Source organism: Apis laboriosa, unplaced genomic scaffold (genome assembly GCF_014066325.1).
Source record: "Apis laboriosa isolate Shangri-la unplaced genomic scaffold, ASM1406632v1 scaffold11_cov152, whole genome shotgun sequence".
In the NCBI taxonomy this organism is placed as follows: Eukaryota; Metazoa; Arthropoda; class Insecta; order Hymenoptera; family Apidae; genus Apis; species Apis laboriosa.
This window is the reverse complement of record NW_025221020.1, coordinates 1479161-1504610: the sequence shown is the minus strand read 5'-3', so window position 1 is coordinate 1504610 and position 25450 is coordinate 1479161. Positions and strand designations below refer to the sequence as shown.

Below are 25450 nucleotides of genomic sequence, written 5' to 3'. Positions count from 1 at the left end.
CGAACAGGTGTCGTGTACGATTGGGAGTTGCTAGATCGACTTGGCTAGAATACCGCGGGCAAGAATCTCGTTGGTTCGATCTCGGGCATTGGTAGGGCGCTGGAAATGGGATTCGATTTATCCTCTCGAATCTTTTTCGAAAAATCTTTTCAAAAATCGATCGTTTACCACCGTATCCCCTCCCTTGACTCTCGATGCAACGTCGATCAAACTTCTTAAGCCTCTTTAAACGCGAAGGAGGGGGACAAGTGATTGAATCGGAGGAGGCCGATGGACAGGTCCGACGAAATCGGTGGAGAAGCGATGGGAGGGGGGACTCGAACGGGCGCTCTCCGCTCGCGGGTAAAGGAGGTTGAGCGGGACGGAGAGGGAGGGAGGGAAGGAGGGAGAGAGAGAGAGAGAAAGAGATAGGGAGGGAGGGAGATGGAGAGAGGCGGAGAGAAAGGTGGACAGAGACAGGAGACGGTGTTTGTAATCAAAGGGGCGATTCGCGGTGCGGCGTGGAAGAAAGTCAGCCTACCGAACAGCCAGTCCGGCACGGCGCGTTGTCCCGAATGCACGTCGAACCATCGATTTCCGCGTGTGCTGCCCACGTGATCGAGCTCCATCTCGCAACACGACACCTCTCCCCGACTCGGCCGTGCCTCGGCCGTTGCTGGTGTGCTGGTGCCCGGGTGGTGGTGTTGGGTCTCGGTCCCGCTCGTTCACGGATTCGAGCCGCGCCATCCATCCACGACCAACGAGTTTCGTCTTCCCGCTCGAGCAGGGAACCACCGATCCACGCCGAATTATTGATCTCATTTAATCTATCGCGGTATTGGATTTTCAAGAAATTCGGTGAGAAAGAAGGCGGATTGGACGTTAGCCTGGCGACCAGAGAAAGAGAGGGAGAGAGAAAGAGAGAGAGGAAGAAGGTTGGAGGATCACGTGGTCGGGGAATACTACGGTGTATCGGCGGATAGACCGCAGAGGGCAGAGACACGAGGCCGGTTTTTCACCGCGATATCTCTCCTCCAGGGATGAAAATTAGCGACGAATGAATGGTAAGTAATGGATCGGGCGCGAGGAATAAAATCCTGGGTATGGGTGCCTTCATCGGACGATTGGAAATCCGTTTCTTCGCGATATCTTTCGAGTTTCGAAGATCGTTTCGCGATTACCGCGCAAGGTCGAGTGGACGAGCGTATGACGGGGAGATAAGGCGAGTTGACGTGGTCGGTTTATATTATAAACGGGACGTTGTCCATAACGGAGAAGAGCATCCCGAGTAGCATATTGAACCGGACGCTTTTCTATCTATCGCGAAAACCGCGAATGCTTTTAATCCCTTTAACGAGACGACACTTGGACGGCTTCGAATGTGAACGTCACTCTGATATGAAATCGAGGCAGCTTATCGCGAGATACCGCGTTTCTCGCGTTCTCGCGAGCATAACAGTCCTTGACGATCTTTCAGAGGTCGCGATTAAAAGCGAGAGAAAAATATCGCGTAACGCGTGTTTCTCATCTCTCTCTCTCTCTCTCTCTCTCGATGATCGATTCATCGACTTCCCCCCACGACTGGAGTAAAAGGCTACCATAGATATTACCAGACGACGTTTCCTCCGTTCGACAAGAAATCTCTCCTTCGAAACCAGTTTTCAGATAGCGGGGCCTTTGAAAGCTTGATGGCATTTGACATTTTTTTTTTCCTTTTTCCTTTTTTTTTTTTTTTCCTCCTCTCTCGGAGCGGATTTTCTTCGCCGCCAGGTGTATTATTCGAGTATGGACGAGTTATTACCCGATGCTCGTGAAAGTTTTCGAGTCCGCGCCACTCTTGCCAAACGAGACTATCGTGCACACGCGCCACGATCCCTTTACCGCGAAACTTTGCCGCTTCTTGCTTCGACTTTTATATTCCATTTCGCCGTTACGCAACGTGTTTCCGTGTTTCTAGAAGCCGCGTTTCCAGAACAGGGATCGGCACGGCTCACTTTTCCACCGGCGATTATTTATTTCGTTCGTAAGACAATCGCGCGAGCCTTTTAAAGTATCGAGGATGGAAACGATAGGGTCGGATCCAGGTTCTCGATGCGTAGGCCACGTATTTCGAAGGTGATGCGGCATCGTAAAGGTCGCGATTTGAATTGAACGACTCTTGAAAGTTCAAACGATAATGGGGGACAATGGTTAATGACTCGATTGGAAACTAGATAGATAAAAGGCACGAAGCCAGCGTGGAGGACGACCAGTTTAAAAAGGCGAAAATAACACTTTTACTTTTTTAATTTCGAATTTCAAACGCTCGATCGAATCGATCCATGGATCCATCGTTGTTTTGCGGAAAAAAAAAAGAAAAATGGGACGAACGAATATCATTAATTATTCAGAGGAAAAAGAAGAAAAAGAAGAAACGGGAAAAATGTAAAAGGAGGTTTTCCCCCTCCTCTCGGTGAAACGAATGCAGATGGATTTAAGTTAATGAATGGAACACGCTGTCAAAATCCGTGAAGCGTGACGGAGAACGTGATTGCGTAATTCTGCCGCGTTGTAGCATCGTTCACGGGTGGGAAAATGAAGAGTTCGAAAGGGTTACGAGCCTCCCCATTTACTCCATTTAACTCGAGTGTAAACATTTCCGCCCGGAACGATCCGATACTTCCGAACGTTAACGTCGATTCTTGCGAGAATCGCTCGTCGACGCGCCTCGATTTTTTCCCCTATCTATCTAATCGCGCCTCTGATCGTTGATTTCCGTTCATATCGCGTAATTCTTAAGTAATTATCGTAAAAAAATTTTTACACGCGATTTTATCGTGTAAATTTGTTCAACTTTGAATTTTCTGATTTACTGGCGAAACGACATTCTTTTTTCTTCTTCCTTTTCAGGGGAAGTTTTTTCATTGAAATTGTTTTCCTTCTTCTACGTGAGAAACGTGAAAAAAATGTTTTCTTTCAAAGAAAATTACTCCATGCGCAATCCATTATGCTCTACATATGCTCGCAAATCTTCATTAATTAAGAAGTGTATCATATCATCGTATAACATCAAGAGTAATATAATATTTTATACGCAATAAGTGTGATCGCAATCTAACGTTACAATATTTCTTAAATATTGGCCGCGTGTGTGTGCGCACACGTTGGATAATAAAACGAATATTTATATATATATATATATATATATGTATATTACATCGTACTATAGGCATAAATTTAAAAGTTACAAATTTAGAATGTTCTGCATACCGATATTATATCATAGAAAAATCTCTCGTGACTTTCTATCTTTATTCATACAGACATTCTCACTCGTTTCTTTTACTTCAACATTCCTTTACATTCCGAATCAAAAATATATATAACGGATGATAAAATTTTTTATTCATAGAAAAAAACTATAATATATATATATATATATAAAAATACGATACACCCGTATATTCCGTTATATTATGAATTATTGAAGTCAAAATTATAATTGGTTTCGAAAATTTTTTTTTTTTTTTCTAACCGACTGTAGGTAATAAATCCACGATATTTCGTTATTCCGTTACTTGGTTCGGTCGGATCCCGGCGATAACAGAATTTAACGGAATTTACGCGCGGAAGGATCGATCGGTGAAAGATAAGGTAAAAGACAGTGTCGCATTAAGTAGAATGTGGGCTGTCCGAGAGAGGAATGGAGACGAGTTGTAGGTCAGTTTCGAGCGGTTTATTAATTCGGAGCAGGTTTAACTGTCCCGGTTGTTTGACAAACCGATTACTCGCTCGTAATCGAGCCGTGCATTTATTAGGATGCGGTACAGTTTCGGGTGTCGAGGCGACGACGAGCAGTTAGAGGGTTCCTTCGTTGGGGGAGGGAGGGGAGGGGGAGAGGCGACCGCCATTACGTGCCAATTTCCTCTGGCAAAGCCTTTTGCCTCGCTCGTAAACGTTTCTACGCTTTCGATTCGCTCGCCGAGAGTAAATTGATTCGGAGAGGAGCAAGAACAAGGAGATATTCCTAATTGGCTGGATCCAAGTGTACTTTCCAAAGTGGATAGGAAATACGTTTATGGTAACGAGCGTGGTAACGATCGTAAACGTCGTCCAGAAGATCTACGTTCGATTACCCGAACAAATACATCCGCGTTTTTCGCGAGTAACCGCAATGTCGCGTTATATAAAAAATGAAACGTGCAAGATTTGATAAGAAAAAGAAAAAAAAAAAAATATGGTCCTTTGGAAATTGGTTAAATTCAATTGGTTAAGAGTTTTCAACGTCCGTGCAATTTGTCGAGAGAGTTGTAAGAGTAGGAACGAGACGTGAAATTCGATAGGGAAAAAGAATCCTTTGGAAATTTCTACTCGCTCCGGAATAATTTAATTCGTTAATTCATCAAATTTTCACTATCCGTGTAATTGAAATTAAAAAGAAAATTAAATATATCGCGTAAGAACGAAACGTGGAATTCGATGAGAAAATAGTTCCTTTAGAAATTTCGCTCTATTAATTAAATTCCTTTATTACCGCTCGTTTTGTTTCGAACACCCGTGCAATTTGAGAAAATTAAACGTGTCGCGTGTAATATTGTAAAAATGAAACGTTGAATTCGAAAGAGAGGGATCCTTTCGAAATTTCTATTTAAATTAATTAAATTCGAACGCTCGTGCATTCAATACCCGTGCAATTCGAGAAAATTAAACATGTCTCTGTAACATCGTAAAAAAGGAAACGTAGAATTCGACAAGAAAATAGTTCTTTCGAAATTTCTAATATTAGTCATTATCGCACGTATTCATAGCACATAGAGGTATCGCGCGAGATATTACCACCTCGATTTTCATTCCCGTTATTATATACACATAGAGTTGAATGAACATTTCAGTTGAACATTTTATTACTTTTTTTTGTAATTTTTAAGTAGGCGAACACGCGAAGAAATAAATTTCAACTTGAAATATTGAACGGATAATTTTTGAACGTGGAGAATAAGATCGAGAGAATGCGAATCGACAAGCGCGATAAAAGAAATATAACCCTACTTAAAAGAACATTAACGATTTTCTCTTGACGCGTAAAAGAAAACTAGTAACGACTCTCTCTGAAAAATTTTTTGCCATCGATAATAACACCGGCAACAAAACGAGATTGTAGCGTCCGAGACGAGCCACCTTATGTACATGTATATACACGTATACATATTATATAGCTTTCTCTACTATCCGCGAACGCAAAGACCTTGGAAACTTATCCCCTCCCCCAAGCGGATACGACGTTTTACCATATCTCGTGAGAATCCGCGTACCACGGATGAAATTGAACGGAATCTCGCAATGTTCCCGTCTCTCAATCGCGATTCGATCAATTATCCATAACTCTTCGTATATTTGAAAACTCGAAATTCCCTTATTATTTTCCTTCCTCGATGGTGAATCCCGGCGATTTCTGTGTCAAGTTCGAAACGAAACTTGGAAGGGGATTTGTCGAGGGCAGGTGGCGATCGATCGGGCTTCGTCCGCGGGTCGGGGAACAGAGTTTCGTAATATTTTCACGATGCTTCGAACGCCGTGAGCCGTTCCGAGCAACAGAGCCGGCACATCTCGAGAATGTGCCGCTCGGCCCTGCGGCTACGAATTCCGTTACGCGCACTTGTATGGCTCTTCGCCTTCCTCACCCCTCCTCCCCGCTCTGCTCGCCGATAAATTTTTTTTCGCCGGCTGCCATTCTCTCTCTTCTCGATTCTCGACGAAATTACCCACAAAAAATGTACATATATATATATATATATATCCATATTTTCGTCCAAAGCGTTTCTTTCTCTGCGGAGAGGAAAAAAAAGTCGCGCAAAGTGTAGAAAGTCGCATAGAAATTCGTCTAGGATAATCGATGGTTGGACGAAGTAAGGAAAGCATGAGCGTGCGAGGAAAGTCCGATTATGCCGATCAAATCAATGAGGTAGAACCAAGTTGATCGAGAGAAGAATCCTTGCGATCGAACCGTTAAACCGGGCTTCTCCTTCCTCTTTATTCCCCTTATTCCTTCTCGCCGATCTCGATATCGTTCTCTTCCCCTTCCCTTCGAACGAAGGTTGCGTGTCGCAGTCGTTTTCGTCCAGTTTGATTTATCGGGCGCGTGGCGCGGGGAGAAGAAGGGGACTTTCCATTCTCGCGGATCGCGTGAGACAGTAGGAAAGGCAGCAGGGAAGGACCAGATCGCCGCGAAAAAATAACAACCGTGAGGATCGAGGTAGGGGGCGGTTGGCGATCAGCTGATTGACCCGGGGTCAATCTACTTTCTACTCGAAGCTACGGAAATCGATGTGTAGAGAGAGGATGGGAGCACACTTTCTCGCTACGGGAATAGGCGATCGTGACGACGGTGAAAACTCGGGATCCGAGTAGACTCTTAGGAAGACGACTTATCGCCTCGAAAATATTCTTCTCTATCTTCGTGAGAAATAGAATATCTCTGTCCGTCTCATTGTCGAATTCTCAAGATCTAAATTTAAGGAAGAAAGGAAAGGTGAAACGATTCGATCATATCCGTTTTACGAGGGGGCAGATGCGAGGAAACGTGGATAGGCAACAGCGCAACGAAGAAGAGTCGGGAAAACGAACAGTTACAGCGGGAACATGAAAGTTGCGCGTTAAGTTGGTCACGCGAGCTCGGTCGGCGCGTACGTAGTTAAGATCGCTTAATGACCGTCCGCGAGGATGTTCGCGCTACGTGACACAGTTTGCAAGTCTATTCCCCGGCTCGATGACAATCCCCGTGATTTCTGCTTGGCAACCGTGCGTGCGATTCCAATTTCCCTCGAGACATCGGATCCGTGCCGCGAAATCCTCCTCCCTCTCTCTCTCTCTCTCTCTCTCTCTCTCTCTCTCTCTCTTTCCTCCACCGTTCGGAAAAGATTCGCCCGATCGAAACTCGTTACTTACTCGTTCGTCGATCGTCGTCGTCAACTCGCGTCTCTTTCGATATACACGCGTATATATATATATATATATAAATATATATCCCTCGCTTGGACGGATAAACAGTGAAAATTGTTGGTTCACCGGGCGAGATCAAATATATATATATAATATAATATAAATATACATATATATCCCTCGCTTGGACGGATAAACGGTGAAAATTGTTGGTTCACCGGGCGAGATCAAATATATATATATATCCCTCGCTTGGACGGATAAACGGTGAAAATTGTTGTTTCACCGGGCGAGATCAAATATATATATATAATATAATATAAATATACATATATATCCCTCGCTTGGACGGATAAACGGTGAAAATTGTTGGTTCACCGGGCGGGATGAAATTTGGGGAGAAAACTCGTTCGTTGCCACGCGCATACGCGGTAGATCCGTGGTGTACAATGGAACGGGCCTGATTTCAGGGAGTGGCCAGCATTCCGGACTGTAAAGATCAGCGGGCCTGCCACGGATGGAACTGTTCGTCGCCGACGATCCAACGGAAAATGGATGTCGCCAAGAGTGGAACAGAGGAGTTCGTGACGGTGGTGAGCGTGGAGAGCGTTCACCCTCACCCCCCGGAGAATTTCGTGACCGTGCTCTCGATCGGGAGCAGTAGCGGCAGGAAAGAGGAGGGCGAGGCTGGTACGAGGTTGGCCGAGGTTGGGCCCCTCGAGGAGGAGGTGGAGGTGTACAGGCTGCCCGGGGAACGGCTGGGTTTCGGACTGAAGTTCGAAGGCGGGAACAAAACGTCGGAGAGGGTGAGGCGGCTGTTCGTCCAGAGCTGCGCGGAGCAGAGCCCTGCGAGCAGGGCGAGATGCTCTTGGGGCACGTTGGGGGAGGGCGACGAGGTAACTATCTTTAACTTCGACCGTCCTAATAACGCAACAAAGAATCCTTCTCCTTGGAGCTCTTTTCCCCAGGTGCTCTCGATAGACGGCGTGCCGGTCACGCACATGACTCGGCTGGATTGCGTGAGACGATTGAAGGAGTCGCAGCTGGTGATCAAGCTGGTGGTGAGGTGCAGGGGGGCGCTGCGGCCGGAGGTGGTGAGCGCGGAGAAGAAGAGTTGCCCGGAGAGGGACAAGGTGCCGCCCGAGCTGCCCTCGGCGCCCCCGCCCGTCCCCCCGCGGAAGCTGCGGCTGGCCAGGGGGCTGGCGGACGGGGAGGCGAATCCGAACCCGGCCAAGAGATCGTGGAACGGCGGCGGCACGATGCCGAGCAATTCGTCGCAGACTCAAAACGCTTCTCAAAACGGCTCCCCCGCCGCCACCGATCGCCGATCGTCGCCGATCGTCGATCGATCGTCGAGCAAATCGACCTCGTACGAGAGCTGCGAGTCATCGCCGAGAAGCCCCAAGGGATCGTCCCCCCCGAAGGAGCAACGCTCCCCGGAGCTGGCGAGATCGGCGGTGAAACAGGTGATTGATGACCAATATCGTATTTCGCCTCCTTTTCTCGATCGAGGATCGATAAGATCGGGCGACGTTTGTCCAGGAACCACCCCCGGAGGCGATGGTGTACGTGGACGCGAGGTCGCAGTGCGGTTCGACGCACGGGAGCACGTCGGACGACACGGGCAGCTCGATGTCGACGGTGATCGATCGATTCTCGACCTCGGACCGGGTCTCGACCATCTCGACCGCCTCCTCCGCGGCTTCGACGGCATCCGAGCAACCGAGCGACTTCTCCCGCCTCGACCAAGATCTCGAGCGAGCCTCGAAGCCGTCCGTCTGCCCGTTCGAGGGTATCGACGACTATTACTCGTCGAACCCGCCCGATTACTTGCTCCGCCGTTTGGCGAGCTCCGAGGCCGTGACCCACGTGGAGTCGCGGGGCGAGGTGGAGAAGATCACGGCCGTGGTGGCGCCCAACACTGTGTTGATCGAGGAGACGATCACGTTTCAACCGCCGTTGAGCTTCCAGGACGCGCCGTTGAGTTACGGGCACGAGGCGAGGCCCGATCTCTTCTACGCCCCCGATCTTGCCGCCGACTCGACCACCCATTTCAGGCCGATCAAGGACGACGTGGAGCTGGTCGAGCGCGTGAACAGCGTCCACGAGGGGGCGGACACCCTGGAGAGGAAACGCAAGGAAACGGACAGGACGCCGCCGCCTCTCCCCGCGAGGAACCACGTCAACAGGATCGCGGTCAATCGGTCGTCGAGCAACGATCGCTCCTCCGTCGACTCGTCTACCGGTGCAAACGAGGCCCGCCAACAGGAAGCGCCTCTCCTCCCCCCGAAACCCTTGCCGAGGAGGGACGTGAAGATCAGGAGGAAGAGACCACCCCCGCCCCCGCCCCCGCCACCCACGATCCTCCCGAGGATCGAGGCGAAACCCTCCTCCGCCTGCCCGTTGCCCGAGTCCCGGCAAACGAGCCTCGAGAACGAGAACGAGGACGAGAACGGGGACGGGGACGAGTTGTGCCTGGAGACGATCGCTGCCGACCGGCTCGAGGAGGCGAGAGCGTGCCTTCTCCTCGACGAGAAGAGGGCGGAACAGGAGGGGTACGGGTCGAGGCGGCCGTTGAACGGCGACGAGAGGAGAAGGAACGAGGAGACGGACGACACCGAGTCAGTGGAGAGCTACGAGGTCGGGGAGGGGTGGAACAGGACGAACAAGGTGTTGGAGATAATCGAGATAAGGAAGGCGAGGGCGTTCCCCCCCCGAAGGGTGGCCACCGTTCTCTCGGCGAGCGAGAACGGGGGGGAGGGGGAGGGGGTGGTGAGGTGCGGGGGTGGAGGGGACGGCGCGAAGGGCGAGAGGGTCGATCCCTTCGATTGGCGGCAGGAGGAGGCGGGAGTCGGAGACGCGGTGGACGAGTCGGACGAGGAACAGGTGACGAAGTTCAACGAGCCCGTGGACGAATTGGGGGAGGCGGGGAGGGGGGGGGCGGTCGGGCGACGGGAGAGCGAGGAGAGCGAGGCCTCGTTCCGCTCGTGCGCCGACCTGGCCTCGGCCGATCGCGGCCGGGAAGCGGTCACGGAGGACGAGGATGACACGAGCGAGGAGAGCGACGAAGGGGATTACTACTGGCAGAGCAACTTGGCCACGATCGGCGAGGAGGAGGAGACCAACTCTCTGGAATACGGCATCCCGTGAGTTCTACATTCGGGAGGAATGGAGAAATGTCGTGTACGAGGATGTTTCCAGCGATCTCGAAAAGAGAGGGAACAAGAGGATGCCGTTCGATTTCGCGAATTATCGATGTGTAACGTCTCGAGTAGTACGGATACGCGAAGCGCGCTCTTATCTCCTATTTTCACATTAGGGAAACTGGAGCGAAGGGATAATAAATTTACACAATTCGAAACTATTACGTCTATTACGGTCTAGACGGTGAGGCGCGGTTCCCCTAATTGTAAGCAAATTATACATCGTTTCCGCCTGACATTTCTCCGAGCTTATATTAAGATTGAGATACAACGAAACGCTACTTGTATTTATTATTTGTAACGCGCCTCGAGCCACACCCCGAGAGACTAGATTTACGAGCTGTTCCCATTTTTTTCCAAGTTATTATACCAACGATAGAGAAAAGGGGAACAAATCGAATGTTTAATCTCCAACCGCGATTTTGATTTCAAGGAAGGAACGGTTGACGTCGATGGCGACAATCGATATTGATAATGCATCGCAGATATTCGGTTAACATCCGTGTGTTTTTTGTTGCAAAGGAACAAAGAGGCGGCCGAGAGCGAGGCGATCGAAGCGGAGGGGAAAACTGAGCGACAAGAATCGGCGGGCAAGGGAGACGCGTTCGACGCAAATGGTGAGTAAGATCGCGTCTTCGTTATTCCTCAACCGTAAACGATATAAATACGCTCGACGAATTAATACTTCGAGGTCAATGCGAACGATTAATACCTGGCCCGAGGATTTAAACCTTCTGTCGAATCGGTCGATCATTTCCCCCTCTCAAACCCTTTCTTTCCATCGAGCCGCGTAATTAGTAAGAAAGAAGCAATTAACTCAATTGATCTTTTCTCGATATCTAATCTATATTTATAATCCTAGCATCAGTTCAACGATTAATTAAAATAATTTTATTCCGAAATCCCTATTTTGGATTTTGGCGTGTCCAGAATCGCGAGAACGGCGACATCGTCGCGTGGTTTTCGAAACCGGCTCGGGAGAGGAGGGGAGGAAAGGAAGGAATTCGGAGCGTGGAGAGAGTGCGCGCACGCCCACGCGCCGGAACCCTCCCTCGGTCGCGCTTCATAAAGGTTAAATCTCTCGGTGCGTTACGCGCCGCTAAGGTTCTCCGGTTTCGCCGAGAGCGTTGGAAACGGCGGCTCGAACGGGAGAGACAAAGGCGTGTTCGTTCGTTCGCCTGGGCGCACCCTCGACGCGAGGAATTCCTGCGCCGCGCGGATCCGCGCTACCGCTCATTGTCCGCCAAAGATGGATCGCGGACTTTGCGTGGGAAATCTCCCCACTCTATCTAGAGTCCATTTCGAATTCGTTTGAATTGATGGCACGTGCGTTTATTTATTATTTATTATTTGTTCCTTATGAAGAATAGTTTAGTTATTTATTCATTTGTTTCAAGTGAATTATTTATCACGTTGACTGCCGCGTCATCCATATTGTTTATGAACGATCTTTGTAGACATTTGGGAAGATATTCTGCAGGGGGTAATAAAAGTATTAAATTGTTATAAAAATAATGTAAAATTTTAAATTGATCCGGACAATCTGGACAAAAAGTTGTTTTTAAATTTCTTCGTTTGATTGGTCTCTTTTATCCGAATAACATAATTTGCATGCAGTCTAATACTTATGTCAGAATATATTTTTTCGAATTATTATATTTTGACTCCGTTTTGACAAGGTTTGCTTGTACTTCTAATTTTAGGGTATCGCGAGTCTCACGGTGATGCGACAATTAGTTTATGAACGTATTTAATAGACACACGAATAATTTATATACAATTCACAACTAAGAAGTATATTTGTTACAATTAGTCATTCATATTATCCAAATTAAAATATCCAAAATATACTATATAAATCAGTATTACTATTCAATATTATTGTCAATACAATTACTATTATCAATATTTCTAACAGTAATGGTGGAAACAAATGATGCGAGACGTTACTAAAATATCGGTAAAAGTATTAAAGTACACTTGATATAGCGACATGCGTGGCTGAAGGAGATTTAGAATATACACGCGCGGCAGTCAACGTGTTATAGCGTCGAGAATCTCGCTTCGGAGCGCGTGCTGCTATCTGCGCGAGGTTTTAATTCGACGCCCCTATTGTGGAAAACGCGCACGCGCGGTAATTGGCGGGCTCGGTGTACCGGATGTCGATTACCGTGGGCGTACGCGCGATCATTTACACTCGCCGCATTATTACACTCGTATCCCCTGCGCCCGGTACTCGCAGCACGGTTTTCGCGCCAATGTCTCGTGCTCGAACCACTACTCGTCGAAATAAGTAGCTTTATAATTCAAAAGATCGAATCTGGGAGGAAAGAATTCGGAAGAAATCTACGTTCGAATTCGTTTATTTTCTTGACACGCGAGGCTGAATAAAATTTCGAAACGACGGAGGAGGAGGGAACTCGAAAAGAAAAGGGGAAAACTCGTTTCGATCGGCCACCACTCCCCGAAAGTCGGTGTCGGTGGGTGTGAGAAACGGAACCGGAGTCGAAGAATATAACTCGAGAAGCAGTCGGGAAAAGGCGAGGCGAAGGTATGCCGGGGGGATGTAGCCAGGAGGTAGCTAGTTTGCTTAACAGCTAACCAAGAGCCCGGCCTTTTAGAATCCTATTAAATACGAGATTTTACGACTTTAACGTCGGGGAATAAAAAACCTACGTAGAAACTCGGCCGAGCTGCATCGCTCTCAACTCGAGGCCTTTACAGAAACAGGCTCGAAATCCGCATTGACATTCCGTTCCTTCCTTCCTTCCTTCCTTCCCGACCTTGCCGCTCCTTAAACAGAGCCCCTTTCCATCCAAACGCACCTTCGTATGCTCGAGAAATCCCCTCGAAATCTCTCTCAACCGAAATCGTTACTCGATCAGTGGAGAGAAAGAGAGAGGACGGAAGAAGATACACATCCTGTCCACTAGGTGGACCTTCAAGAAGAGAGAGAGAGAGAGAGAGAGAGAGAGACTGTTGTTGTTGTTGTTGCGAGAGGTTAGTCTATAGCATGGGCACGGTAGTCACAACAATATGGCGGTCGCGCATACCGGTGGCTCCGTCTCGTTTCTCTCGAGCAGTGGCTGACCGCGCTCAAGGTCCCCCATTCCCCCTTAATCGCCTTCCTTTTCGAGATCTTTCACTTCGCCTCGCTCCCGATCGAAGGAATCGCGATCCAACAATTGCTCCTACAACAATGGATTTCGATTCGTTTACCTCTCTCTCGTTCACTCGACTCGATTCCGCGCGGTGTCCGAACGAGAGACTCTCTCGAGTTTACTCTTACGTTGGTGAGAAGATCTCGACGCGGTGGCCGTGGCGATGGAAAACGAAGGTCGAAAGGTTAGAACGTATCGATGAGCTCGATTTAAACAGAGCTCGTAAAGAGGGGGAGGGAATCACGAAAGACGAATTAGTCGAGTCGACGATTCGAGGAAAGCGAGATACGGACGATAAATCGGAGCGAGATGGAGAATTATTAAAGCGAGATAGGCGCAGGGTGATCGATGCCCGCGAACCGAGTCCGATTCCCTTCTTTCTTTCCACGGAACTGAAATTAGATCGTTCGGTTTTATTTATCGCGCCCCCCGCTCCGATAAATCACGTTACCCGCGACGATAGATGGACGAGCTCCTCGAGGAGGATATCTCTCTCCGTCTCTCTCTCTCTCTCTCTCTCTCTCTCTCTCTCTCTCTCTCTCCGGGGAAACCGGTTCGTCTCCATCGGGTTTAAAAACCGTTTAGTCGAAACGATCGTTGTTTGTAACTCGCATAATCGAAAGACGGGATTACGTCGATAAACACGGCGAGAGATCGTTTCTCGCGCGATTTATCGCGGCCGATTTTCACTCTCCAAAATATCCCCCTCCTTCCCTAATATATTTTTCTCCCGACCGAACACACTTTTACGATCGTTCCATATTTCGTCTCACGAATATAAATTCGTGGAGACGATTTCGATGAGATAAACTCGAAGAAAACAAGCTCGTTTCGCGGGACGTTTGAAAGAAGAAGAAGAAGAAGGAGGAGGAGGAGGATCCATCCCGGAAATATGGCGTCCTCGCGACGATATCTCGCGACGATAGATAAGCGGGGAATTCATCGTGGCGAGAGGGGAGGAGGGGGGAGAGGAGGAATGGCACTCGTCATTGGAAAGGATCCGTGCGCGGCGACATTCCAACGGATCGAGGGTCCAACCCGGAAGGTCGACATCGATCGATTCGATCGCCTTCGATAAGTCATACGTACTCGTGCAAACACGCGGATTCGAAAAACCGCGTTCCAACGAGTACTAACTTCATCACACCCCGCATCAGTCGCGGCGAATCGACGGGAGTAATTCCGACGGGAGATGGTTGCTCTATTTTCATCCATTGTATATATATATATATATATATCGTATAACGAACGGTCTCGACGCTTCGAAACACCGAGCACGATCCAATTAGTATGGGCGACGGAGCGACACGGGCTTCTCTTTGAAACTGAATGCACGATCGACGCGTGGCGGCCTCGGACAGGCATCGGCAACACCTCATGCGCCACAGGTGTTCACCGCACACTTCCCGCGCGCATACTGATCCGACTGATGCCACGCGCGCATCCCTATCTCGAAATAACGCGAGCGAAAATTCGTAAGGATCGCGCGGTTAAATTTTCGGGGAGGGGAACGTTCACGAACGTCGCGAATTTCTTCGAGGCGGGAAACGTTCCCTTCACGGTTACGCGGTTTCGACCGATTGTCGAGGAATCCAGAACAACCGCGATCGAGAATTTTTCCCCGACAAAGGAATGTCCTTTATAACGGCGACGCTCGCTCGAGTCGGTCGCCGGGGAAAGATCGGTTTCTTTTGCTCGCGAGGACGACGAGTTATCGGCGATAACCTTCGGCCGGGCGGGAACGCTTTATCGGCGTGGAAAAATGATTGGTTGGCCGATCGGTGCTCGAAGCGGTTGGGGCGATACACACAACAAACGCGATCGTGGGCCCGTTCGCGCCTTCGATCTGACCTCGGATAAACCGAAGGATAAACGTAACGATATTTATTTCGCGACTGTAACAGCTTTGTTTGTTATCTCGGATAAACGGAGGTTATATATACGATGGGATCTCGTTCGCGGAGATCCCGTTCGACTGGACGTGGTGGCTCTAATTGGAAGAGAGCTGCGCTCGTTCGGTCCTCCTCCTCCTCCTCCTCCTCCTCTGAAGGAGGAGGAATTCGTGCAGAGGCCGCGCAGATTCTCGCATTCCGCCAAGATACCAGAGGTATCCGGCTTCTTCTCTCGTCCCTTTCCCTCCTGCATTTATAGAGCTGCTCGCGCCAAGTTTGAACTCCTACCATGCTCCCCCGTTCGCGAAACGGAAGAAGCTCGACCGGTTTCTTTTTTGTCGCGCCCGCTCCCGCAATCGAGCGAGCAACCGCGCTCCTCTAGAGCGCGACCACCGTGGAAGGATCGATCCAGCGGTTCCTAGCCTGCATATTCGAGCGGAACGAATTATCGAGACTTTCGTTTTCAACTCGTTTCCTTTCTCGAGCCGTGACCCGTGTTTCGGATGAAACGCGGACGAAACGAGATTTTTCCCCTCGAAGCGCTTCTCCACACGCTCCGCTTTCCCACGCGCAACTTTGCACGGTCAACATTCCTCGGGCCGACTAATCAACCGCGCGTGACTCCCCTTTGAGCTGCCGCCGCCGCCGCTCCACTGTTTTCCTCCTCCCCCTCCTCCTCCTCGAACTCGACTTTGAATTTGAACGGTGATTCGTGACGACGAACGTAGCGATTCTCGCGTATTTCTCGTTCCTGCGATTCGTCTTCGTACTTCGAGAGGAGGATTTGAATTTGAAAAGGATCGCCGATCGAATTTACGATCGAGACCGAACGCCGATTTCAAAACGGATAATTCGCATACGCGAATCCGTTAACCAACACGTTTCCGATTGTTCGGCGAGCCGAGGCAACGGCCCCGTCGCTCGACAACTGCAAAACTCTGGATACGATTTAAACCGCTGTACACGTTGCGTGACAATGAGCAGGCTTTTACAAGTATGCATCTGTCATTTGCGTCACGTTCGTCATTGTCAGGGATATCGGAGCAAGCCCCGTGTCGTGCATGTAAATGCATCCCGGCTAGCGGTAATTCGTACACGTTACGTGTTACCGCATAACGTGAAAACTCAATCGTGCTTCTCTCGCGTAACCTTGCGCGAAATCCGTTCGTGAACAAAGGAGAGGAATACACGAATAAGCACTTTGCGTTTCCTTTCCAAACATCGTACCGTATATTACGTACGATGCGTATGGGTATATTCGTAAATAAAGTAACATCGAAGAGAAGGGATTCCAAATGTCTCGTAACGTGGACCGTAAAATCTAAAGAGAAGCAAAACGTGTGGTAAAACGATATAACGACGCTCGTAATCAGCTTCGCTTTCAAGCGCAACACGGAGTCCAAATAGCACACTCGAACTCGAAGGAAATTCGAGCCCTCAAAGGCCGACTAACTTCTTTTTTACCGGCTACTCGACTCCAGTCGCCTTATGGCGAAACACTCGTCAGTGACGCTCAAATCCACCCGAGGGCGCTTCTTGCCCCAACCTATCTCGTCGTTACTCGCTTCCCAAATCGAGAGGATTCTTTTTAACCGGGGATCCCGTGATGGGAATGAAGAATCCGCGCAAACGAGGAAAACAACGTGAAATAAGAAATCGAGACGATCGTCCTCGTGGCTCGATCGATGGACGATCGTGAACGCGGACGACATGTTGCCTGGGCAAGGTCGCTACTCATTCCTGATCCCTAATTACATCCGAGATGTTTCGATGAAAGTTACGCGGCGAACGATCCTTGCTTCACGATCGACGGAAACGAGACGGTTTTTCTATATCTTCGGGATTCTTCGACGTTCTCTTTCTTCGAGCAATGATTGTGGAAACGTAAAATCGAAGGAAAACGTTTACCGACCGAGTCAAAATTTAACGACGACGAATTTGTCAACGGATCAACGCGAATATCGTGAGATCAAAATTTCCCGAGTTTTATTCGTATCGATACGCATAAGAAGAAAATTCACAATTCTCGATATTTCCCCAACACGAGAAACGTTTATTCTTTGCCGAGAATAATAATTCGATATACGGAGAACAAAGAGATATTCGCGTATCTCTTTGTCATTCTAGTTCAAACAATCTCATGGTAATCGAGATCCGCGAATATATCCATGACTTTCCGAAACGTAGTTGTAAGACGATTCTATTCAATCCTAGCGTCATGAAACATTTATGAACCATGTGCATCGACAACGCGAAATTATAACTCGAGACGCATACAACGTTAAAGTATTACATGTACATACCTGTAAAACATTCCGCGTCACAATGTCGACTCGGTAACGTCGTTGCGCACATCGGTAGGTCCTCAAAATTCCTCGTTCACGTGGTCAAGAATCGCACTCGTTGAATAATACATTATTGTAAGTATTTCGTATATAAGTTTCTCACCATCATAGAAAAACCCCGAGTAAAATCACTATTTCGACGTTTCGATATTTCGATATTTTTTAAATCAATCTCCTGGGCATTTGGGATCTCTCTCTTCTTGCTTTAATTCAAAACGTTCTTTGCAAATCGCAAAAACACGATACACACGAGACTCGTACACACGTCATGGAAACATTTGCAGAAACTAACCGGAACGTCGACATCGAATGTTGACATCGGAGCGCTACTTGTTCTGTTGGATTTAGTAAGGTTAAACGACCAAAACTTTCCGAAAACGAGACGTTGCGGATAAAGACGTACGATAAGAGACGTTCGTCGCGTTTCATCGAGAAAATCGCAAACGAGAATGTACTTACTCTGAAACTTTAACCGGTACGTCAACGTGAACGTTACGTAACAACGGCTTGGTTCCCCGAGTTTAGTTAGGTTAAATTGTCGGTTCTCTCCAAAATCGCGACACGGTGAAGATGAAACTTCCGATAAGGAGAGTCGCGTCTCATAGCGAAAAGGAAGAAAGCACAGGTCACGCACGATCAACGAACGACGAGGCAGACAAGGTCGGAAAGATCACGTAACTTGAATTAGCTTTTTTTTCGACTGCGCGAGCTACGGCATTGTGCGTGCGCGATGCCTCTCGGCTATCGAAATGAATTATCGACGTTCGATCTCGCGTTCGATCGTGGACAATAACACATCCCAATGAAAAGAATCGATCGCTTTTCTCCGTAGTTATTCGTACGTGAACGAATAGTACGTTTATTCTATATCGGTCTGTTGCACTTTTGACCCACGTCTAGATATCGCACGTCTGTCTCGACTGACTGAATAATAATTGTTTCGGGCCATCGATCTATCGCGGTAGATCGATATCATCTGCGCGCATCTGTTTCGCGTCTCTTGCGGTCTAGCATCTTATTGGTCATCCGATACGCTCGAACATCGTTTACCGTGTTATTCGAATTTTAATCAAATTCGATACCTATTTTTTTCTACGTTTTATTTCCTTCGGTCAAGCAATACGCTTTTTCTACGTTAAAATTTGAACGATACGAGACACGCGTATTTTTAACAACGCACTTGTGTATATATATATATATATATATATATATATATATATTATTCGAGATATACAATTACACAGCACGAAGATTCGAAGAAATAGCGCATTCGAGATTATTTCCGGGATTGTGGAAGAGAATCAGGCGGATACCGAGATTCGTCCAAAAATCTTTGCGACTTTCAAAGATCGAAAGAGTGATTTATATGCATGCCCACGTTTACGATCCTATCGAGTTAACTCGAAGGTAACCTATCAAGAGTAAAGGTACCTCGGTCTCTCCGTGAGACCAGTAAGGAAGCCTCGTCATTGGTGGAAAGGGATGCCCAACGATGTCCCAGGCAGAGGCAGAAAGGCGTTCGCCAGTCTCTTCTCGACGCTCCGAGTCAAAACGTGATTCCGAGGGCCCTCGTCCGGTCGGTCTTGCCTTCTCTCCTCTTGTCAAAATATTTTTCCAATTCCCCTTTGTTTCCTCGGTTTTTTCGCGCGTTTCTCTCCTCTCTCCTTCTCTCCTCCCTTCTTCTCTCTCCTCCGGCCGTGTGTAAATATAAATTTTCAATTTATTCGCGATCGTTCGCGGGTTCTCGGAAAAGATCGACGACCGGATTTATCCCGTCGGGCTTACAAACATCTACAAATATCCGTGGTTAAAATTTTCATTATTCCTTCCTATCGTTGTAACCGGATTGTAAACAGATCGTATATATTGTATTCCGAGCTCGAGTCAGCGCGAGTCGAAAATATTGACACAACGAGCCAACGACAGTTGCGGGGAAAAGTTGACGATATTTGACGAATCGGGGAAATTATCGATTATTCCTCGTCGCGAACCAGCGACAAGATCGACGAAAAGTTGGCTACAACTCGACGAGGATCGGTGCTTTCCTTTCGAAACTTCGAAAATCCGCCGGTGAAAGAAGCGGAGAGATATTAAAAGCTGCTCCAACGGGATCGTGTTACTCTCTTCGAGCAACCAGCCAATGTTCCACGGAAACCGCTCGATTCGTGGACTGAAAAGGTATTTAAATATTTACTTCCTTGCCGTCCCGATTTTCTCGTATTTATTCAACCGGCATCCTCGAAAGTGGATTTGCGCGAATCACGTTTAGAAACTCGCGTATCGAGGTGCTCGCAACGAGGCTGAAAAAAGATGGGCGCAAAAGCGTTTCGTTTCGAAATATAATTCGTAAAATATTTTTTTTTGAAAATTTTTCAACGCTCATATTTGTACCGCTTAACTTACATGATACGTACATAATCAACAATTTAATCTCGATGCATAAAAAAGCATCGAGATCGAACTAATTTCGACGAATTATTATTCGAAAAGCGGGATTCTCGGTGTTTCGCGTAATCGTGATGAATCATTGGCTATCGACGAATAATTCGTGCCTGACTCAGAAACCGATCGCGTCATCGTGCCATAATAAAAATAAAACTCTCCGTTAAGGACAAAAACCGCTTTCGATGAGAAGGACGAAAATTAGAGTTGGTGATATTTGTGGACGTGGGGGGGGATTTCAGAGGGGAGTTGCTTGCGCAGGGTAAAAAAAGATTCCTCCCCCGGAGCGGGAAAAAATGGGTCGCTTTACAAAACCGTTCCTCTACGACAAATCCGACAAAATCGTTAATCGTTCGTTCGTTGTTTCGATCGAAATAAATTTTCGTCCCGATTTCCTGAGTTTTGGCTGTGTGAAATCGTGTCGAAAAAATTTTTCCCCAGACGAGGAGGATGAGGTTACAAAAATTCAATTTGTCGGCCTCGAAGCTGCACTTTCACTTAACCACCCACCAGAAAAGCGCAGCAACAGCTGCCTGCTCGCTCGCTCGCTCGCTCGTGATATTATTCTTCGTGAGTTTTCAAGGGTAGACGACGCCAAGGGCTTCCCTGGCAGCTGACACTGCAGATGGGCTACACCTGCCTCCAACTATTTACAACGTCGTCTCGTTCTCAGCGTCGTTGTCTCTTGGAGAAATCGTGGGCGCTCTCTCTCTCTCTCTCTCTCTCATATTAAAAATATCGTTTCGATTTCGCAAACTAGGCAGAAAGAGGAGGGGGGCGAGAGAGATGGAATCGGTGGCGGTTTACAATTAGTTCATTCATCGAATGCATCTCCGCGTGCACGCTACTCCGTGATGCGCGTACGTATTAAATTTCCACACGACACGCGGCGATGCGCTGTCGAGAGGAGGGGGAGGAGGCGAGGTTTATCGGGCAGGCGCCAACTACTCGTCGCTCCTGGTTGTAACCCGCGAGAGATACACTCTGTTGTAGCAGCGCGAACGATCGTGAGAGCGTTTATTATTTCAATCGCGTGCACGCGCCTTCTCTTATCCCTTCGAGAATGGATACACTCGATCGCGGGGAATTTTATTAAGGATACGATGCGATTAATTTTTACTTTGATATGATTGAATCGGTTTGACGTTTGAGTTGGTAAATTCAGATATATATATATAATATTGGCAAGGGACAAAGCGTGTTCGAAAAGAATCGGGGATTAGTAGGTCGAGGCTAAATCGACCGAAGCCATCGTCGCTCGATTGCTCTAATATAATTAAAAAAGAAAGGAAGAGAAAGATTATTTGGAAATATTGGAAAAATCTATCTATACTACGATCATATAACGATTCCTCGCCCAGAATGACTAACTCCTCTCCTAATATCCGTACCGATTAACGGCCAGCTAATTTAGATTAGAAGAATATCCTCGATCGATTTCCACGCTTTAATCACCCTCTCGTAATAACGATTCTTACGCAAACGAGTTTATTAAAGAATCCCACGCGTTACGTTTAGAAACCGACCAGCCAACCGGAAAGTTTTTCGAATTTCGACTCGAACAAAGGGAGAGGGAAGGGGGGGAGGGATCAAGCGGCTCGAACAATCTCGAGGATGTGGGCACGTTTGCCATCGAAACTGTTTGCACTTTGTACGAGCTCTTCGTTCCAACAGATATATATCGACCCACGCGCTTCCGTTCGAAATTCGATCGAATCGAAGAGCGCTTTCGTACGCTCTCGGTTTTCGAATCGGTTCTTAAAAGTAAGATCGTGATACATCGATTTAAGCTCATTTGGATCGTGATCGGGCGCCCCCCTCTCTCTCTCTCTCTCTCTCTCTCTCGCAACGCGCCGTTTTCAGCGGCAGCCACCAATTTACCGTAATTATTATGTTTATCTTTCTTATTCACTTAACTCGACTCACGAACAGCCGGCTTCCATTCGATTTTTGCCGAACAACAATTTCGTACCTTCGAGCGTGCACCGCCACGCGTCGATAATTACGCTTTTGAGTGGAGAGGGAAGATCCACTTTGTCAAACTCGATTTATCGTGATGCACACGATTCGTGGTTCAATATATTCGCGAGGATATAGGCGAGATATTTTCGAAAGTGGATAAGGATCGTTGTCAACCCTTTTACTATAGTAATAAATATATTGGCTCTCGTATCGCGCGACGAAATTGGAATTATTCCGTCTTTTATCACTTATTTCTCGCGAGATGGAATGAAAAGAAGAAAAGGGAAAGAAAAAGAAAAAAAAAAATCTCTCCGTTCGGTGCTGTGCACACTTTTCGGCGCGGCGGGGATATCGCCCGCGGCGAAAGATGGTTGAAGACGGTCGGGCGTTGAAATCGTTACGTCGTCGAGATTTTTACACGGCGAGCCACGCGTCCGGCTTTATTACGTGTTTCAAAGGCCGGCCCCGATGATCCACTTTGTCAAACTCAATTTGCGCGATCCCCTCCCCTCCCTTTCTCTCCGCCGCGCACCGTCCTCGCCACAACGTTCGACGACAATTCGCGGGTGAGCGCGAAAGAGCGTGGCGTTCTTCCTTCTTTCGAGGAACGAACGAGGTTGGGAATCGACACCAAACTAAAAATAAATAAATAAATAAATAAATAAATAAATTCGAATTCGTGGTGAAAACTTTCGTGGGAAATCTTCTTGAGGGGGGGGAGAATTGTTCGATTGTCGAGGAACGTGGTCCGCTTGAGCAGCTCGTGAGGATTGTTCCATGCACCGTACGGTAGAGGAGGAGGAGGAGGAGGAGGAGGAGGTTCGTGGAAAAGTGCGGGGAGAGGGACGAGAAGAGAGGCGAAGCCGGAGAAACGGCGGAAGGAGGAGGGTAAAGGACGCAGGCGATGAGGAGAGGAGGAGGATCGAAGAGGACGAAGAAGAAGAAGAAGAAGAAGAAGTTAAGATGGTCCAGCTCGGGCAGCATCGGCACCGCAGCCGGAGGTGATGACCTGCTCAAGGCCACCCGCTCCCAACTCCTCTTAGACTCCGGAGAGGAGAACCACTCTTCTTATTTTTCCTTGCTCTCTTTTCTCTCTTTCCACTCCTTCCAGCCTCTCCCTCTCGCTCGCTCAGCCCCTCCTGCCCAGCCTTCCTTCTTCTTCTTCCTGTTTCCCGCCACTCCACCACCGCCACCACCACCACCACCACCACCGTTCCCTTTCTCCGTTCTCCCTCTTTCTCGAACCCCTTAATGTCAACTTCCCGCCCAGGCCTTTCGTCGAGTTTCTCTTCCCGTTCGTTCGATCCGTTCGTCTTAAAAAAAAAGAAAAAAAAAAGAGAAAAAAGAAAAAGGAAATCGTCCTCCTGCGAAAAAATCACTCGTCTTAATCGTCGTTACGCAAACACGTAAAACATGTACAAATAACGTGCCGTGTTTCTACGAGAGAGAGAGGAGAGAGAGAGAGAGAGAGAGAGAGAGAGAGAGAGAGATTTTTGCGAAATTTTACCAGCGGATAAAACTTCCTCCTCTCCCTCCCTCTCCTTCCTCTCTCACCGGCTTAGAACTAAAGTGTCCGTAAAATTGAAACGGACATGGAATTTTAACGGTCGATTAGGCTACAAGCTTGAATCATAACGCGGAGCTGGTACCGCGCCATCACAGGTTTACGACGCACCGCAACAACTCGTAAACCGGACGATATCGCTCTCGCCTTAAATCTGCTCGCGCCGCAAAAAATATTTCTTCGCGGGCGAGGGGAGAGGAACGCGCACGCCGTCACCGTACGCCGCCCATACAGCCGTCTCTCTACCTCAATTCGATCGAACCCTGCGCAAATTCCTTCCCTCTCTCTCTCTCTCTCTCTCTCTCTCTCTTTCTTCCCATCCTTTTCAAATTTTTCGAGAAAATTCGAAAATTGGGACAGCCGTCTCTCAATTCGATCGAACCCTGCGCAAATTCCTTCCCTCTCTCTCTCTTTCTTTCCATCCTTTTCAAATTTTTCGAGAAAATTCGAAAATTTGGACAGCCGTCTCTCAATTCGATCGAACCCTGCGCAAATTCCTTCTCTCTCTCTCTCTCTCTTCCCTTTTCAAATTTTTCGAGAAAATTCGAAAATTGGGAAAGAAGTTTCGATCGAAAAATATTCTTCCTCTTCTTCTTGAACGAGACACAGAATTCGAGAGAAAGAAGAAAAAAGACGTAGAAAAAAAAAAAAAAGAAATGATAGATAATTCGGATCGTGGCATGGAGAGTATCCGTCGTATGGCGAGATTAATTAATAATAATAATAATAATAATAATAATAAGAAGGCAAGGAAAGATTGGCACCGCCCCTCCCACGAGCGGTGCTCTCTCTCTCTCTCTCTCTCGAGATAGGGATCTGCACTGCGATGTTGATTAAGCGATCAAGGTCACGGGGAGAAACCAGAGCGGCCTGTTCGGTGTTGCGAGTATTTCGTTTTGCCGTTTTGAATGAAGCGTCGCGGTGGTGACTCGCGTGCGGAAATAGTAATTCGAGCAGTTGGAGAAACGGGAAAGAGCCGGGTTTGCGTACACGCGTGTCGATACGTTGTTGGCCGATGTTTAATAAACGGGAGGAGGTCAACGAGAGTCAATCGTGCAGCTGTGCCCAGCTTAGCCGCCAACCTATTACCTCGATTCATTATCACTGGTCTGGTTTGTGCGCGCCAGTTCTTTTTTTCCTCTTCTTTTCTCTCTCTCTCTCTCTCTCGCGAGTGTTCGAGATCGCTAATTTTTCTTAATTGAAACGTCATCCACCACGGGAACGGGACATTCATTACGCGCGTTCGTATCATCGCGATCGAGTGCGAGACGCTTCGCTTTTGGAAAAAAAAAAAAAAAAAAAAAAAGAGAAATAAAAATCTCGAGTCTCAACCTCGGATTTCACTTTATTGTTTGCTTTCAGCACGGAATGACGGGGTAGACGACGCGAATCGAAGCGCGAATTTCCCATCGTCGGAGCCGCCCGTCGAAAATCACCACTCAGGTAAGCGAAAAAAACCCACTCGTTTCTCGAATATATATATAAAATATAGTAATATAAAAAACTACGTTTTCGATATATATATATATATATATATATATCCTCGAAAGAGAAGCGTCGTCTTTCTGTGATAATCGGCGATGTTCGAGTTGGAAAGAGAGGAAAGCGAGGGAAGAGGGGAGAGGGGGAGGGGGGAGGGGGGGAGGGGAGCGACGACGACGGTGGCAAGCAGCGAACGCTCGCCGCTTGGTTTACGACGACGACGACGACGACGACGATGGCCCGTCCGTCCTTCGGTGGCTCGGTGAAAGTCCGCAAGAATTCGCCCTCGATCGCGAACTTCGCATTGAGATACGTCTCGTGACGTGTCACGAACTCGTTCCGGGGGCCCGGTAATGAACGCCTCGTCCACGGGGACGAAGAACCGTGGTTATCTCTGAGGCTGCGGTGTCGGTCACGACATTCTCGTTCCGCGCATACCTCTCCCCCTCTCGAGCATCGCTCTCGAGTCGAAGCTCGAAAAAGAAAAAAAAAGGAAAAAAAA

The 25450-nt window shown here is 47.9% G+C and overlaps 1 protein-coding gene across 4 annotated transcripts in view; it reads left to right on the top strand.

Annotated features, from left to right (window-relative positions):
* The first annotated feature begins 526 nt into the window (after positions 1–526).
* The window catches only part of LOC122720138, a 39008-nt gene continuing 14084 nt past the window's right edge, over positions 527–25450 (top strand). For 2 of the 4 annotated variants that reach the window (XM_043946637.1, XM_043946635.1), the window contains exons 1-6: positions 527–1043; positions 7368–7793; positions 7866–8363; positions 8440–10043; positions 10623–10717; positions 24829–24909. In XM_043946637.1, coding sequence (XP_043802572.1) covers positions 1041–1043; positions 7368–7793; positions 7866–8363; positions 8440–10043; positions 10623–10717; positions 24829–24909 — 2707 coding nt within the window. In that variant the 5' untranslated portion in view covers positions 527–1040. Of the gene's footprint in view, positions 1044–7367; positions 7794–7852; positions 8364–8439; positions 10044–10622; positions 10718–24828; positions 24910–25450 lie in introns of those variants that run through there. The other 2 variants (XM_043946638.1, XM_043946639.1) reach the window with 2 other exon arrangements.